Below are 15547 nucleotides of genomic sequence, written 5' to 3'. Positions count from 1 at the left end.
TATAACATGTCTACTTGAGCTACTTCCATCTTAATTTTACTGTATCGCCCATAATTAATTTTAAGATATGTCATATATGTATTAAGAAATTAATAATGTTATGAAATATAAAAGCAAGAACAAGGAGAATAAATAAAGAGAGAAGAAACATAATTCTTTATTTTTCTTGAGGGATGAGAGATCAAATTGAGGATACAATGAACAAAATTTCTCTATTTATAGGGAAAAATACTCCTAGTTTTTGACTAAAAGACGGATACTTGAAATCCTGATAGATATCAACTAGATCTTGATAGATTTTATTAGATCTTAATAGATTTTATCTATATTTTTTATAGACATTCACTGTAATGTAAATATATTTATAACACCCCCCTTGAATGTCTCATTGATAGATAATGTGCCTCGGTAAAACCTTACTAGAAAAAATTCAGTAGAAAAAAAAATCTAGTGAAGAAAAAAGAGTACACGTCTCTAATAATAGACATATAGGTTGCCTCGTTAAAAACTTTACAAGGAAAATCCTGTGGGACAAAACCTCGTAAGGAAAAAAGAGTACAAAGCGTATTAATTCCCCCTAATGAGAACATCCTTGAACCTTTGCTTCTCGATCTTGTGCACCATCTTCTTGAAAGTTGCAATTGGAGAAAACTTGGTGAATAAATTAGCCACATTGTCTTGAATGAATCTGTTGCACGTTAATATCATCATTCTTTTGTAGCTCATATATGTAAAAAAACTTTGATGAAGTGTGCTTCGTTTTATCTTCTTTTCTTGAATCCTCCATTAAGATGTGTTATGCATGCTGCATTATCTCTGTATAAAATTTTGGATACATTGTCACATTTCAAACCACATGCTTCTCGAATGAGATGTATCATGGACCTCAACCACACATATTCTCAGTTCACTTCATGAATGACTATTATCTCAACATGATTCGATGAAGTGGCTACGATAGACTGCTTTGTATATCTCCAAAATATTGCAGTACCACCATATATGAACACATAGCCTATTTGAGATCGAGTTTTATGTAGGTCAGGTAAGTAACCAACATCAACATGATCAATAAGACCGGGACTGCAAACTTGCTAACAAATTAACTAAAAAAGGCTATATCATGCCTTGTAGTATTTGCAAGATACATTAGTGCATCAATTGCACTAAGATATGGTACTTCATAACCAAGGAGTTCCTCATTCTTTTCTTGAGGTCAGAATGGATCCTTATTCTGTTTTGCATATTTCTCATTTAAGAAAATATTTTATTGCTTTTGAAAACTCTCCAAGAATTTCAGTGATACTCAAATCATCAAATTATCTCTTTAAATACTTGAAGCATATAAAGTTTCTGGGAAACTTTATATGTTTCAAGTATTTTGAATCATTTAGGGTTTTTCATATGAATTTTTGTCAATTGACAATATCCAACATGTCAAGTGTGAATCTTCAAGTGTCTGAACTGCAAATCAAATAAGTTTCATTCTTACCAAAATGCATCCTTTTAGGTTACTTGATAAATGTTTCTACGTCAGCATGCTTAAATAAATGTAGAATTCAAATCCAAGAAATATTTTACAATATTGCGTCAATATTGTATCAAAGATATCATCGATGGTTTCTCATTTTGTATCAGTTCACAATGTGGCATAACATGTTGAGATCTCATCGCTTCATTATTTTCAGGTACCTAAACCTCTCATAAGGTTTCATGAAGTGTTATGACGCAGGCTCTTCAAAAGCATATTGTCTTCTTATTATGATCATTTATTCTTTATCCTTTTCAAGGATTATTTAATTTGGAACTGATTAGTTTACCACGCTTCACGCATACGTAGATTTTGTCCTTTATGAATACAAAATATAAGCACTTGCAGCTTAGATATGAGATTAAATTTGAGTCAGTAAATGCTTCTGACATATAACTTGAATTGTCTTTTGAATGAGGATTTGATGATAATTCTTACCCTTATGTTAGGAAAACTAACATACATCCTCCATATTCTTTGAGGAGACATCGTTGTGCATCATGGTATATTTATTAATTGTATACCGCACATCAAAACTATTAGATGGAATAGTTGATTTCGGAACTTGAACCAATTGAGAGGGAAGAAATAATCATAATTTATTAGTCTAATGCATACAAGTCCTATTGTATGCAACATATCACATTTCAGACCAACACATGAAGTTTTGTTCTCATTAGTAATGGTTTAGCTATTTATTGAAGGCATTCAATGCCAAACCATTTTCATCAAGATGAATTGTCTTGATTGCACAATCTGAAAGTAATGCTCTTAATTCAATTTTACTGAGTAAGCAATTGTATGAATGTCAAACTGCGGGTTGACAATAAATGTAAATATTATCATCTTATTGATGCGACTTTTCAAAACATATCACATAATAGGTGAATGGGCCCTTATTCATCTTTTATACTTTTCAGATTTTAAGGGATCTAATCCCAAAATTAGTTGGTCTAATCAACTTATCATGAGAGCAAGCAACATCAACAATTCTTGAAGAATTGTCTAGTTCTTCAATTACAACAACAAACTCAGTGTATTCCCACAAAATGAAGTCTAAAGTCTAGTTCTTTAATACATGTCTACTACTCGATATGCATATTTTTAAAATGTAGCACTCGTTCGTGTCAATTTATGAACTTTTATACTAGTAAACTCTAAGTTTACCATGATATGTGCCTTTTTGCTTTAGTAAATTTCAGATTTACTGTTACATGAATAAATTTTCAAATTTACTACTTCAGAAGTAGATTTCAAAATAATCCTTCTAAATTATTTTACCTCTTTTGGAGATGGATTGTGATTTCTTTACAACCACGAGCACGTTCGAATTTATATACAGTCACATTTACCCCAGGGTCTAGATCTGTATTTACAATTATCAAAATTCTCATTCCCGAATAATAGAATATAATTGTGTCTCAAGCATATCAAATTATGATAGCTTAAAACCTCTTTCAATATATTGCTACTTCAGGAGCAAATCGAGGTATGCATATGACGTATAGAATTTTTCTCTAACATATCTTATAATCATGATAAGCGTGTGAAAATATTATCACTTTTGATAATTATTATCATATTGTCTCTCTATACTTATATTCATGCATTCAATCACTTGTCTTCTTTAGACATATTATACACTACTACCACATTCACTTTAAAAATGGAGCAAATTATCATCTTTCAAACTTATCACATATTGCTACCACATTCACTTCATGGAATAAAGCATATCACATTCACTGATGAAATTGAGCATATCACATTCACTTCATCGAATGGAGCATATTTATCGAGACAGGTTTAATGACTTTTCACCAAATACACATTATTTTGTCTTAGCCATCACAATATCATCAATATGGTGCATTGACATTCAAACTCAACGTCTTATCCATATAAAAGCTTCTTAGGCATAAATCGATGAGACTTGAACCCAACATCTTATCAGTATAGTGCATTAGAACTTTTAACCCAATGTCTTACCCTCATTAATGAGATGAGATTTAAATTCAACATCATACCTTTTAATAATATTGTTATTCATGAACAAATTTAAAGCATAAGTGGTTTCAAACCAATTATTTTTCCTCAAATCCAACAATAATTATATCATTAGTAGCAAAAGACAAATAACATAAGGAATTACTAACCTTGAAATCCTTTAGATTTATAATCTCACCTTGTTTGACAGAGTCTCGTGCTAATAACGTGTTATGAAATTTAAAAATAAGAACAAGAAGAATAAATAGAGAGATGAGTGATAATTCTTTATTCCTCTTGAGGGATGAGAGATCAGATTGAGGATACAATGAACAAAACCCCTCTATTTTTAGGAAAAAATACTTAGTTTTTTTTACTAAAAGACAGTACTTCAAATCCCGATAGATATCAACTAGATCTTGATAGATCTTATTAGATCTTGATAGATCTTATCTATATTTTCTATAGACATTCACTATAATGTAAATACATTTATAACAAATAATATTTAATAAAAATTAAAATAGATATTTATGACATGTCTGCTTCAGCTGCTTCAATCGTAATTTTACTGTATCGCCCCTAATTAATTATTATAAGTTATCTAAGTATTAAAAATTAATATTAAAAATATTTAATAAAAAATAAAATAGACATTTATGACATGTCTGCTTCAACTGTTTTAACCATAATTTTATTGTATCGCACCTAATTAATTATTATGAGTCATCTAAGTATTAAAAAATTAATATTATAAAATTATTATAAAGTCATCTAAGTATTAAAAAGGCTAAAGTCATCGACAGACCCTCAAACTTGTTTCGAAAATTCATTTAGACCCCTCAATTAAGGCTTGTACCTATCAGGCACCTCAAGTGCTAAAGTTGATACCTATGAGACACAAAATGCTAATTTGGCAAGGAGAGTGTAACACACTCTCCTTGGGAGCGTGAATCAGAGAAAAATAATATTTTATTTTTTAATTAAAAAACTTATACTTTAATTATTTTATTAATATATTTTTAATTTAAAAAAAGAAAAGCACCCAAGCCCCTACCCCCCTTTTTCATCGTGTTTTCATCACCCCTCCCCCAATTCATCATCAATTCCCACCTCCCACCACCACCCCACCTCTTCCCGTTATCATCGTCATAAAAGCACAAGCCACCATACCGACATCTCTTCTTAAGCCCTTGAGGCAAGCATCTGCAAATTTTACAGCTGCAAATTTTTGCTCTTCATTACTTTTCTTCATAATTCCTTCTCTTTACATTTGCCAAGATTATTTTTTTTTTCTTCCTTCTATTTGATCAGGTTTTTGCTCAAGATTTGTGGTTTTACTTGTAAATATTTAATCTTTTTTGAGATTTTTTTTTTTTGAGATTTTATGAATTGGGGAGGATGGATTTTGGTGTTGATTGAATAAAAATGAAATCTTTAATTATTAGTAGTAATTTTAAACTGATTTTGAGAATTGAGTTTTTTTGTACTTTTAGATTGTGTGAATTGGGGAGGATGGAATTTTGGTGTTGATTGCATAAAAATGTAATCTTTAATTATTAGTAGTATTTTTAAAAGTACTACTAGTATATAAAGTTTTCAGTTTTTCGGTATCTTGAGTTACTAAATTTTGGAATGTAAATTCTTAAAATTGAATTACTGATTTTTATTTTTTTGTTCTTCTGGTCGCCATTGATTTCATCTTCAATGGCGACTTAGGATGGTGAAGGGAAGTTGATGGAGGAGAGAGGGGCGGGGTGGGGTTGATCAGTTGTCATTTGTGGGTAGGTGGGTGGGACGACGTCGGGGGGTTGTGGTGAAGAAGACGACTACTGGAGGATGGGGGTGTTTTTTTCTTTTCTTTTCTTTTTTAAATTAAGAAATTATTATTAAATAGATAATTAAATAGAAAAATAAAAAAATAAAAAATTCCATGTATAATTTTTTTTGCCACGTATTTTTTTCTAATTAGTTAATTTTGTCATTTAGGCTAGTGTATTACACACACTCTATGCCTGTTGCTGATTAGGCAAAAAATGATTGATTGGATCAAAATTCGGGGGATGGGTTTAGGGGCCTGATAGGTACATGCCTTAGTTGGGGGGTCTAAGTGAATTTTCGAAACAAGTTTGAGGGTCTGTCGATGGCTTAAGCATATTAAAAAATTATTAATATTTAATGTTAAATTAACTTGATGTTTTATATGAGGTTCACTTAATTTTTCCCCGCAAGTATTTTATGATAATTTTGCTATATCACTTCTAATTAGTTATTATAGGTCATTTAAAACATTTCTGCTTTACTGCTTCAATTGTGATTTTACTATATTACCTTAATTAATTATCATGACCATCTAAGCATTGTGCCACTTAAATTAGAATAAAAGAAAAAGTATTATAAATCATAATAATTTAAAAATTAAATTATTTTAAAAATACAATTAACTATCAATGCCAAGAAATTTTGGACAAGGAGAATAATCTATATTATTTGAAAATTATTTAAAAGGTATTATAAATTACAATAGTTAATAACTTAAAATACTATACATTACAATAATTAACAATTTAAAAAATTTAAAGGTCAATCTGTCTGCTTTGACACAACTTTATTGGTCCTTTCTCTTGCTTTAATTTTTTCATCCACTTTATTTTGTTTGTCTTATTTTTTAACATTTGTTATATATTTCAAAAAATTACAATTTTTTTTTATAAATCAAAATAATTATCTAAATTTTATATGTGTCACATAAATTAATACTAAAAAAATAACACATATTAGGCCCGTGTTTCGATGTCTAGTTATTAGTATTAGAAAAGCAACTGGGGAGGAATTTGCCAACTAATAATTTAGTAGCAATTCTTTTTGAAGGTACAAAATCAAATAAAACAAATGCGTACATGTTATTTCAGGCAAAAGAAAAGAAAAAAGAGAAAATATTTTTTTTTTAAAAAAGAGAAACATAGTCATACATTTTTTCAGATTGTAAAACCCTAAACCCCCCAAGTACGGCGTCCCCCTCTTTCTCAGGTTTACAGTTCCCTCGCTTTAATCTCTCTGAGGCTTAACTAAAGCAAGTTAACAGTTGAGGAGGAGGTATTAAGGTTTAACAATGGCGACTTCTCTAGTTGCTCAACTTCAGCGATTAGCAGTACCTGATACTGAGCCGCGCAAACGGCCATTCACTCGCCCTTCAATATTGTTTGACCCTAAAGAAGCCGCTGATATTGAGCTCGACACCATTCTCAACATTGCTCTTTCAGGTCACCAATAGCATTTTTTTTTTTTGACTTCCATTGTTATTACTGTTATTTATTTGTATTCGACATTGTGTAAATGAAGCTCTTGCTGCTGTCTCTTGTATTTAATTCAGGTTTGGAGGTGTTAATAAGTATCGAAGCAAGATTTAACAAGTACAAAAATGACTTGTTTAGTTACGGGAGTAGAGAATTGGATAGAGATTTGATGGGCATTGAAGAAAACAAACGAATCAATGCATCCATTTATTCCTACTTGCAGTTGTTATCGGGGTATTTTGAGTTGTCAGCAGCCCTGAAGACATTAGAGTACTTGATTCGTAGATACAAGTAAGCTGCTCACTTTCACTTGTTGCTTCTAAAATGCTTGTTTCATGCTAGTTTACTTTTGTTCTGTATCTAACTCTTATCTGATTTTTTCTTTCAACAGAATCCACATATATAATATGGAGGAATTAATTTTATGTGCCCTGCCTTACCATGACACCCATGTATTCGTTCGAGTAGTGCAACTAGTAGACACTGGGTAAGAATGTTAATGTTTGCATATCTCTTGCGGTGGGTGACCTAGTTGATCAGATAAAGGAACATAATATCTTCTGCCTTTTTCAGGAATAGCAAATGGAAATTTCTTGAAGGGGTTAAGACTTCCGGTGCACCACTCCCTAGGAAGGTTATTGTGCAACAAAGTATGCGTGACTTGGGGATCTTAGAGGTTTTGTGCAACTATGTATGTATTTGTCCCTTGTGTATATACTTGATTGTCTTTTTGATTTTTTTAATTTTTTCTTTATTTTGGTGTCATACAAATTTTGAATGGAAAATTATAGGTGACAAATTCAAAGAAGGTTCAGCCTTCAAGGCCTGTCACTGGTTTTTGTACAGCTGTAATATTTGAGTTCTTAGGATCACTCACCACTATAGACAGTGAGGTAGTGAGGAGAATCCTGCCTTTTGTGGAATTTGGACTTCAACCAGGCTCTAGAGGAGGAGCTGATCAAAAGGTTAGCTAGCGGCTTTGTATGCGATAACTGTTTTATCTTATAATATCTGCTTGACATTCTTTTCGTTTTGTCTCTTCTCACCAAGGCCTCCTTAGTCTAAAGATGTCAGGCACTGTTTGATAATCCAGAGTAGAGGTTGGCTTGACCTTTAATGTTCATATATGGAGGCTGTGATGTATGTTTGTCGTGTTTGATTGTCAGTGCTACCTGAACATAATTTATGCATTCTGGAACCGGAACATAAAAATACAGTCACATTTAATGTGTTTTTGCACATTCCGATCACATTAACTTTCATTGCTAAGTCTTTCTTGTAGTGTCCTTTTTTGCCTATTTGATTAAATGCATGGCACATTTTGTATCGCTGGAGTTCCTTACATTCGGACATTCTAGAGGCCTCCATCCATATCATTCATTGATCTTGTGACTGGGATTTGGCTTTTTGTAGTCTGGTGCCCTGATGATCATAAGCCTGCTAGCTGATAAGGTAGCTCTGTCACCCAAAGTTGTCAAAAGCTTGATCCGTTCCCTTGCTGAAGTTGCTCGAGCAGATGCAAGAGATTCTACTGACTTGCAGTGGTGCCGTATGTCTTTGATGGCCTTAATCACTCTTGTCCAGGTATTGATGTGTCCCATTCAATTTGATAGAGAGTATTTTCAGCATGTCTTCTCGCTGTTTTGGAATTTGGATTAGAAAGATGGTATTATGTGGTTCTTTTGGATATATTATATCTTGGGGTCTATACTAAATATGCAAATTATATTGTGTTCTTGATTTCTAGTGAAAGCTTTGTGGATTTCGAAGAATAATTTCTTACATGATTACTCTGATAAGTTGTATTTTGTGCTCTTTATACTTATTTACCTTAAAAGTGTCATTATTATTATGGTTGCTGATGCTAAAGAATCAGCTAATAATTAACTGCCTGCCGATATATATATATATATATATATATATTATGACAGCTAGATATTTAAATGGACATGCACAATATTAGGTGAGGTTCAAGAGTGTCTGAATTTATGCGTTTCTCTCTCTCTCTCTCTCTCTCTCTCTCTCTCTCTCTTTTTAACACTTTCAACAGTCTTTAAAAGTTTAGACCCAAAAGTCAACTGTTGAAAGCATATTTATCTCTTTTATTGTTCGGTCTAGGGGTAAATGGTGATCTTTGATTAGTCTATTTCTGTATTCCCTTAGGCATCATTTTGTTACGGATAGAAGATTACATTTAATTAAAAAATGTGTCGGTTTTCTGATCCCCTTTCCTATATCAAAAACTCGGAAATCATGAACAACATTGTTTAACAGGATTAGTTGTCAGCCTTACTATTGGAGAGTATCTTTGTCTTTTAGTATAAAGATATTCAGAATTTTGTGTAACATGCACGGTTCCTAATAAGAGCTTTGGATATAAGTTACTAGTAGTTTTGTTGCGTGCACATTTATCTTGGACTTTCATTATGATAAAACTGAGGATACATTATATGCAGGAGAGTTAATCCTTTAGAAGTACAGTCTTGAGGATCAATGAAGGATATGATTCCCAAGATGATGGTCTTTTATTTCTCAGATTTCATTTATTTGCTTGGATGTGATCCAGTGAATTGTTTTGGGCTTTCTGGTGGCTATAGTTAGAGAAATGGAAATTTGTCGAGATCGCTGAATGCTTAGAGTTTTTTAAATGTCAAAATGATGTTAAGCCTATTACGTCTCCTCATCTGCATGTGTCGCGGTGTCTGTCTGTCTGCCCATTCTCCGATAGAGTGCTACTAGTTGCTTAATTGATTGTTTGCTGTTATCTTTCTAAAAAACAAGTTGTTTATCGGGTTGCATGAGGAATGGCACAGGAACATATCCTTCTCTTTTACAATGTTGACAATTGGCATGCTGGTTGAATTTTGTAAGTGCTCTAGCAATTGTTATCTTTGTCTCTAACTTCGTAGTTCTGTTTAAAATCACTTTAAATGCAGTTACAATCTGTTGAAATTATCCCCAAGAAGATTGTTGATATCCTTAAGGACATCAGGTACTATGTTGTGCCCTGCTCATGTACCAACACATAGTAGTGTGCTGCCTTGTTTGAAATTTGTAACATTCTTCTGAATCCTGTTTCTGGCTGTTTGTCTAAAGGGAGATTTCGCAACTTCTAAGTGAATTGGTAGATGAGTTCAACACAGATAAATTTCTGGCCTTGTTTTTGGATTCTCTTGTTGAGTACAGGTGGGAATGGGTGCTTTACCTACTGTGGTGTTTTACTATTTACTAGACCCTCTGACTTTAACGTTTTATGTTTTGTAGTTGTTATGATGATCTCTGCTATGGGACTCTATTGTCTATAGTAGAGATGGTTCCTTTAAAAGACTTTGTAGTGCGTATAATTTCAAAGCTGCTTAACACATCTTTGAGGATATTGAAAGACAATGATTCAGCAGGTGCAGGTTTGTATTGCATTTAAAATACTTTCATTAATTTCGCCAACATGATGTGCATGAATGTCTATATGCTATTACTAGCTGCGTAGTGTGCACACTGTCCAAGTGTCTGCTTGTTTAAATCTATTATATGTTGATAAAAGGGAAAAATGTTAACACATCTTTGAGGACTAGATATCAACTGCCCGTGCTAGCACCAGCCCATATATGTTATTTTTTTTGTCTCAATTTATGTGACACAAATAGAATTTAGATAATCATTCATTAAAATTATTTAAGTTTTTAATTATTGTGATTTATAATACTTTTCCTTGTATTTTAATTTAAGTGACACTGAAATAATTTCGAAAGTCAGTCAAATATTTTTTATCTTTTAAATTTTTTAAGTTTGTTAATTATGTGATTTATAATGTCTTATTACAAATTTTTTCAATAAAACCCTGTCTAAGTTTATCTGCCATAGATAAAATTTCGACGGACAATCAAATCTTTTATATATATATTTTTTATATTAAGTTCTTAATATTGTTATTTATAATACATTTTATCTCATTTTCAAATAATATAGGCTACTTTATGTCTTCCTCTGTTCCATTTCAATTTATGTAGCACTAATATAATTTCGATAGTTAACCAAATTTTTTATGTTGACATATCATTTTATATTTTACGACAAAGTTCCTAGAGAGGTTCTTTGGAGATGCTTGGAGGTAAGCAAGGTCCCCGTGGCGTATATCAGAGTAATCGAGGACATGTATGATGGAGCCAAGACTCAGGTGAGGACGACGGGAGGAGACTCAGAGCATTTTCCTATCGTGACAGGGTTGCACCAGGGATCTACTCTTAGCTCGTTCTTGTTTGCTTTGGTGCTGTATGTGTTGACGCGGTGTATTCAAGGAGAGGTGCCTTGGTGTATGCTTTTTGCAGATGATGTAGTTTTGATTGACGAGACGCGGGGGGTGTGAATGAAAAATTAGAGATGTGGAGACGGATCCTCGAGTCTAAAGGGTTTAGATTGAGCAGGAGCAAGACAGAATATTTGGAATGCAAGTTTAATGACTTGAGGAAGGAAGACGAGGTGGTAGTAAAGTTGGATTCCCAGGCGGTGTGTAAGAGGGATAGTTTCAAGTATCTTGGGTTCATGATTCAGGGGAATGGTGAGATTGACGAGGATGTCTTCCACCGGATTGGGGCGGGATGGATGAAGTGGAAGCTCGCCTCGGGGGTGTTGTGTGTTAGGAATGTACCGCCTATGCTTAAAGGCAAATTCTACAGGGTGGCAGTTCGTCCGGCCATGTTGTATGGAGCAGAATGTTGGCCAGTCAAGAACTCTCACATTCAAAAATTGAAGGTGGCAGAAATGCGGATGTTGCGTTGGATGTGTGGGCTTACTAGGGGTGACAAAGTTCGAAATGAGACTATTCGGGAAAAGGTTGGAGTGGCTTCGGTGGAGGAAAAGATGCGAGAAGCCCGTTTGAGATGGTTTGGACATGTGAAGAGGAGGGGCACGAATGCTCCGGTTCGTAGGTGCGAGAAGCTTGCTTTGGATGGTTTCAGGCGGGGTAGGGGTAGGCCAAAGAAATACTGGAGAGAGGTTATCAGGCGGGACATGGAGCATTTATAGCTCACAGAGGACATGACCCTAGATAGGAAGATCTGGAGGACGTGGATTAGGATAGAAGGCTAGTGCCATTTTGGGTCGCTGGGGTAGGGCATTACTTGGTAGGGTATTATTTTTGTTATGACACCTTGTTGCATGCTTTATTATGAGTTTGTTTACTGCTCTTTGATTATTATTCCTTGTGGGTGGTGTAGGTATGTACTGTCATCTTGTTTTATGCTTTATTAAGGATTTGTGTATTATTCCGTGTCTTGAGCCGGGGGTCTATCGGAAACAACCTTTCTACTTCTCCGGAGGTAGTGGTATGGACTGTGTACATCTTACCTCCCAGACCCACTATGTGGGAATATACTGGGTTTGTTGTTGTTGTTGATATAGTAAAATCATGATTGAAGTAGCGAAGCGGGAATGTCTTAAATGACTCATAATAACTTATTAGAAGTAATATAGCAAAATTACTATAAAACATAGGTGTGAAAAAAATTTAAGCGGCCTCATATAAGATGTCAATTTAAAACATCAATAGTTAATTTATCATTTCTTTTTTACTAATTTTATTAAATATTATTAATTTTTTTAATACTTAGATGACTTATAATAATTAATTAGGGATAAAATAGTAAAATTACGGTTGAAGCAGATGAAACAGACATGTCATAAATGTCTATTTTACTTTTTATTAAATATTATTAATTTTAAATACGTAAATGACATGTAATAATTAATCACAGGTGATGTAGTAAAATCACGGAAGAAGTAGGCATGACGACCTCACTTGCTTCCTTCACTCTTCTATATATTAGATTAGATATATTGAAGGACAATGATTCAGCAGGTGCAGGTTTGCTTAGCATGCACACCATCTATACCATCCTATTTCATTACAATATTTTCATTGATTTTGCCAACATGATATGCATAAATGTCTATACGCTATTACTAATTGAGAAGGGTACACACTGTCCAAGTGTCTGCTTGATTTAAATTCTATTAAATGTTGATAAACGGGAAAAATTGTACTTGGGTTCAGAGAAAAGAAGCAACATAGGTTTTTTTTTTTTTTTTTTTTTTTTGTGTGTGTGGGGGGGGGGGGGGGGGGGGGGGGGGGGTTTATGAAATTAAATTAATGGCAGATTGGTATGAAATTAGATTAGCTTCTATTCGTTTAGGCGCTGACCTTTTTGCATTTTAATTTGTAGTAGTTAAAGGGGTATTATGGGAGGAAACATGCAAGTGTTTACTCTACTACTTTGCTCACCCTTGGTGATGAAGATTCTTGATTTTTTTAACTGCACATCTGAATAAGCATCTCAAATCCTGTAGATTCTTGAATAATATTTCTTTTCTGCTTTTGCTAACCTGATTTCTTTTTCATGTCATTCTATGCTTATAATTGTTAGGGAGCCGGTGCAATCAGATATTGGTTTCTCTCCTTAAGAAATATCTGTTTGAGTCACGTGAAGCTGTCAACAGATGTATTGAGGTTTGTTTTTCTTGCTAGTCTCTCCATATCCTCTGGTTGTTTATCCTTTCTTGTTTATGGGGTAAATTGTGTAGGTTAATCATTAATGTAAAATATCTTTTTCTTCTTTGGATGCAGGATATCAAACTACGGTCCAAAAATGACTATGAAATAGTTATCAGGATGTTGAACTGTAATTTAGATCTTTCACATGAAATATCTAATTCAAAAGTTTGGTTTGCCATGGAACATCCAAAGGTATCTTTGTTTACCTTCCATAATACATATTTTTATCCTGATTGCGTCGCCTTTTGGGCTGGCTACTTCTCTCTTATCTTTTGCTTGGAAGTGATATGTCTCTTAGAAGTAACTCTTTTAACTCAAAATGCCAACTGCAATGCAACTTAGCTGCTATCTTTCTGTCTGCTTTCTCTTTTTGTAACTCGAGTTGTTTTTCTTGCAACTATAAACTTAACAATGGGGTCGAATATGCACCCATTCTGATCCACTCAGTGGAAAAGATCATATTACTAACCATGCGCCGTTGCTTTGAAGATCACTCTAAATCATCATTATCAGGGAAAGTACCAAAGTTGCTCCCAATTTTATTCATGTCTTTCGCCCATTTCAAGATGTGAAGTGTAAAACATCTTATTTTTTCTTTTTTTAATTGGCAAAAAATTCCTTTTTCTTTTAGCCAAAAATGGAGTCAGTCATCTTCTGAAAAGAAACTTCACTAATACAAATTAATTCTTCAAATAATTAGTGATATTGACGTTTGGAAGAAGCACAGCAATTTTTGTAATAAAGATCAGATTCCTTATAATAAAATATAGATCAGTTCTGTTTTTGGGAAAAAAGTCTGTATTTTGTAAATATTGTTTTAAAGAATAGATGATCATCTGTTACTATTCTCAGAGAAAGAATCGATGATCATGTGTCTGTACTTTGTAAATGCTGCTTTAAAGAATAGATCATGCGTCTGTGCTTTGCACTTGTCGTTTAAAGAACTTCTGAGGTCAAATTCAGTTAATTTTGGTACGAACTATTATTTACACATGTATATGTTTTTCTTGCAGGCAGAGGTTCGACGATCTGCTCTTCTGGGTCTGGATGTGCGTGGTATGTTGAATCTTGAAGCAGCTGATTCTCAGGTATCTTCATTCCTTCAATCTAGATATGCTGTATTCCTTTCCCAACGAGTTGTTTTTCTCTGTTTTTTGATCTCATTCTGAGAGAATTTAATCAGGAAATGATAAAACTTTGACAGATCATAAACAAAATTAGTATTATTACTCTCTAATAAAAGATAGACGTTAGTCTAACTAGCTCAAGAAGTGAGGATTGCTTACGACCATATAAAGAGACCTTTCTGTTGTTCCTAAATAGCTGACGCAAGGAACTAGACACCCCACACTCGGGCCTACGAGCATGGAAAAATATAATAAAGGGGCTCAACATCGGGTAAAACCAAGGATTGGGATGTGCCTGACTTTGATACTGTGATGAGAAAATTGGGACAAACTTGACCCCACGAGCTAGCTCATGAGGTGAAGATTTCTATGGAGATAAAATAACCTTTACTCACAATTCACAACCTATGTGAGACTCTGACACTCCCAGGAATAGGAATGTACATCTGGAGTGGAAAAAATTTAGTATGAGGGCTCAATATTAGGTAAACCAAAAGTTAAGATGAGCTCGACTCTTATAAAAAATGGACCTTTAACATAACTCAACCCTAAAAGATAGCTTAAAAATTAAGGATTGCCAAAGATCATATTCCAAAATAACCGTTGTGTGAACTCAACACTCCTTTGTTGATGATTTCTACAAAGCTTTAGATTTCTCGCAATTGAGTTATGTTCTAAATTACCTAGACATCGGGCATTCCTTCTGTTTTTATGTATTCTCCTATCAAACTATTAACATGAGTAATTAACATGTTTCCTATGAGAACTTTATCCTTGGACCTTTTTTACATAAGGGAAATGAGATAGTATGTTGAGGACGAAGCCAGAAATATCATTGAATTGTTGTAACTACATTATTACAATGAGACTCTCTTTATAGACACCACATTCTAATCCTTTTTTCAAGTAGGACACTGCATTAAAATCCCTTTCCAACTAGGATTTGATATACTATTCCTATTCCTATTCCAATTCTAACATTCCCCCTCAAGCTGGTGCATTCTGGTCAATATGTACTGAGCTTGCTATAGATGTAATTAATACGAGGACAAGTGAGGAG

The 15547-nt window shown here is 33.5% G+C and overlaps 1 protein-coding gene across 5 annotated transcripts in view; it reads left to right on the top strand.

Moving 5' to 3' along the window:
* Positions 1-6458: 6458 nt before the first annotated feature.
* The window catches only part of LOC107863533 (uncharacterized protein At3g06530), a 37823-nt gene continuing 28734 nt past the window's right edge, over positions 6459-15547 (top strand). For 2 of the 5 annotated variants that reach the window (XM_016709486.2, XM_047408465.1), the window contains exons 1-12: positions 6459-6780; positions 6891-7104; positions 7205-7300; positions 7387-7504; positions 7605-7778; positions 8227-8397; positions 9750-9805; positions 9910-9999; positions 10078-10217; positions 13233-13315; positions 13433-13552; positions 14374-14448. In XM_016709486.2, coding sequence (XP_016564972.2) covers positions 6630-6780; positions 6891-7104; positions 7205-7300; positions 7387-7504; positions 7605-7778; positions 8227-8397; positions 9750-9805; positions 9910-9999; positions 10078-10217; positions 13233-13315; positions 13433-13552; positions 14374-14448 — 1488 coding nt within the window. In that variant the 5' untranslated portion in view covers positions 6459-6629. Of the gene's footprint in view, positions 6781-6890; positions 7105-7204; positions 7301-7386; positions 7505-7604; positions 7779-8226; positions 8398-9749; positions 9806-9909; positions 10000-10077; positions 10218-12563; positions 12674-13232; positions 13316-13432; positions 13553-14373; positions 14449-15547 lie in introns of those variants that run through there. The other 3 variants (XM_047408466.1, XM_047408468.1, XM_047408467.1) reach the window with 3 other exon arrangements.

This window comes from Capsicum annuum, chromosome 3 (genome assembly GCF_002878395.1).
Source record: "Capsicum annuum cultivar UCD-10X-F1 chromosome 3, UCD10Xv1.1, whole genome shotgun sequence".
Taxonomy (NCBI): domain Eukaryota; kingdom Viridiplantae; phylum Streptophyta; class Magnoliopsida; order Solanales; family Solanaceae; genus Capsicum; species Capsicum annuum.
Note: the sequence above shows the minus strand (reverse complement) of the source record. Positions and strands in the feature narration are given on the sequence as shown.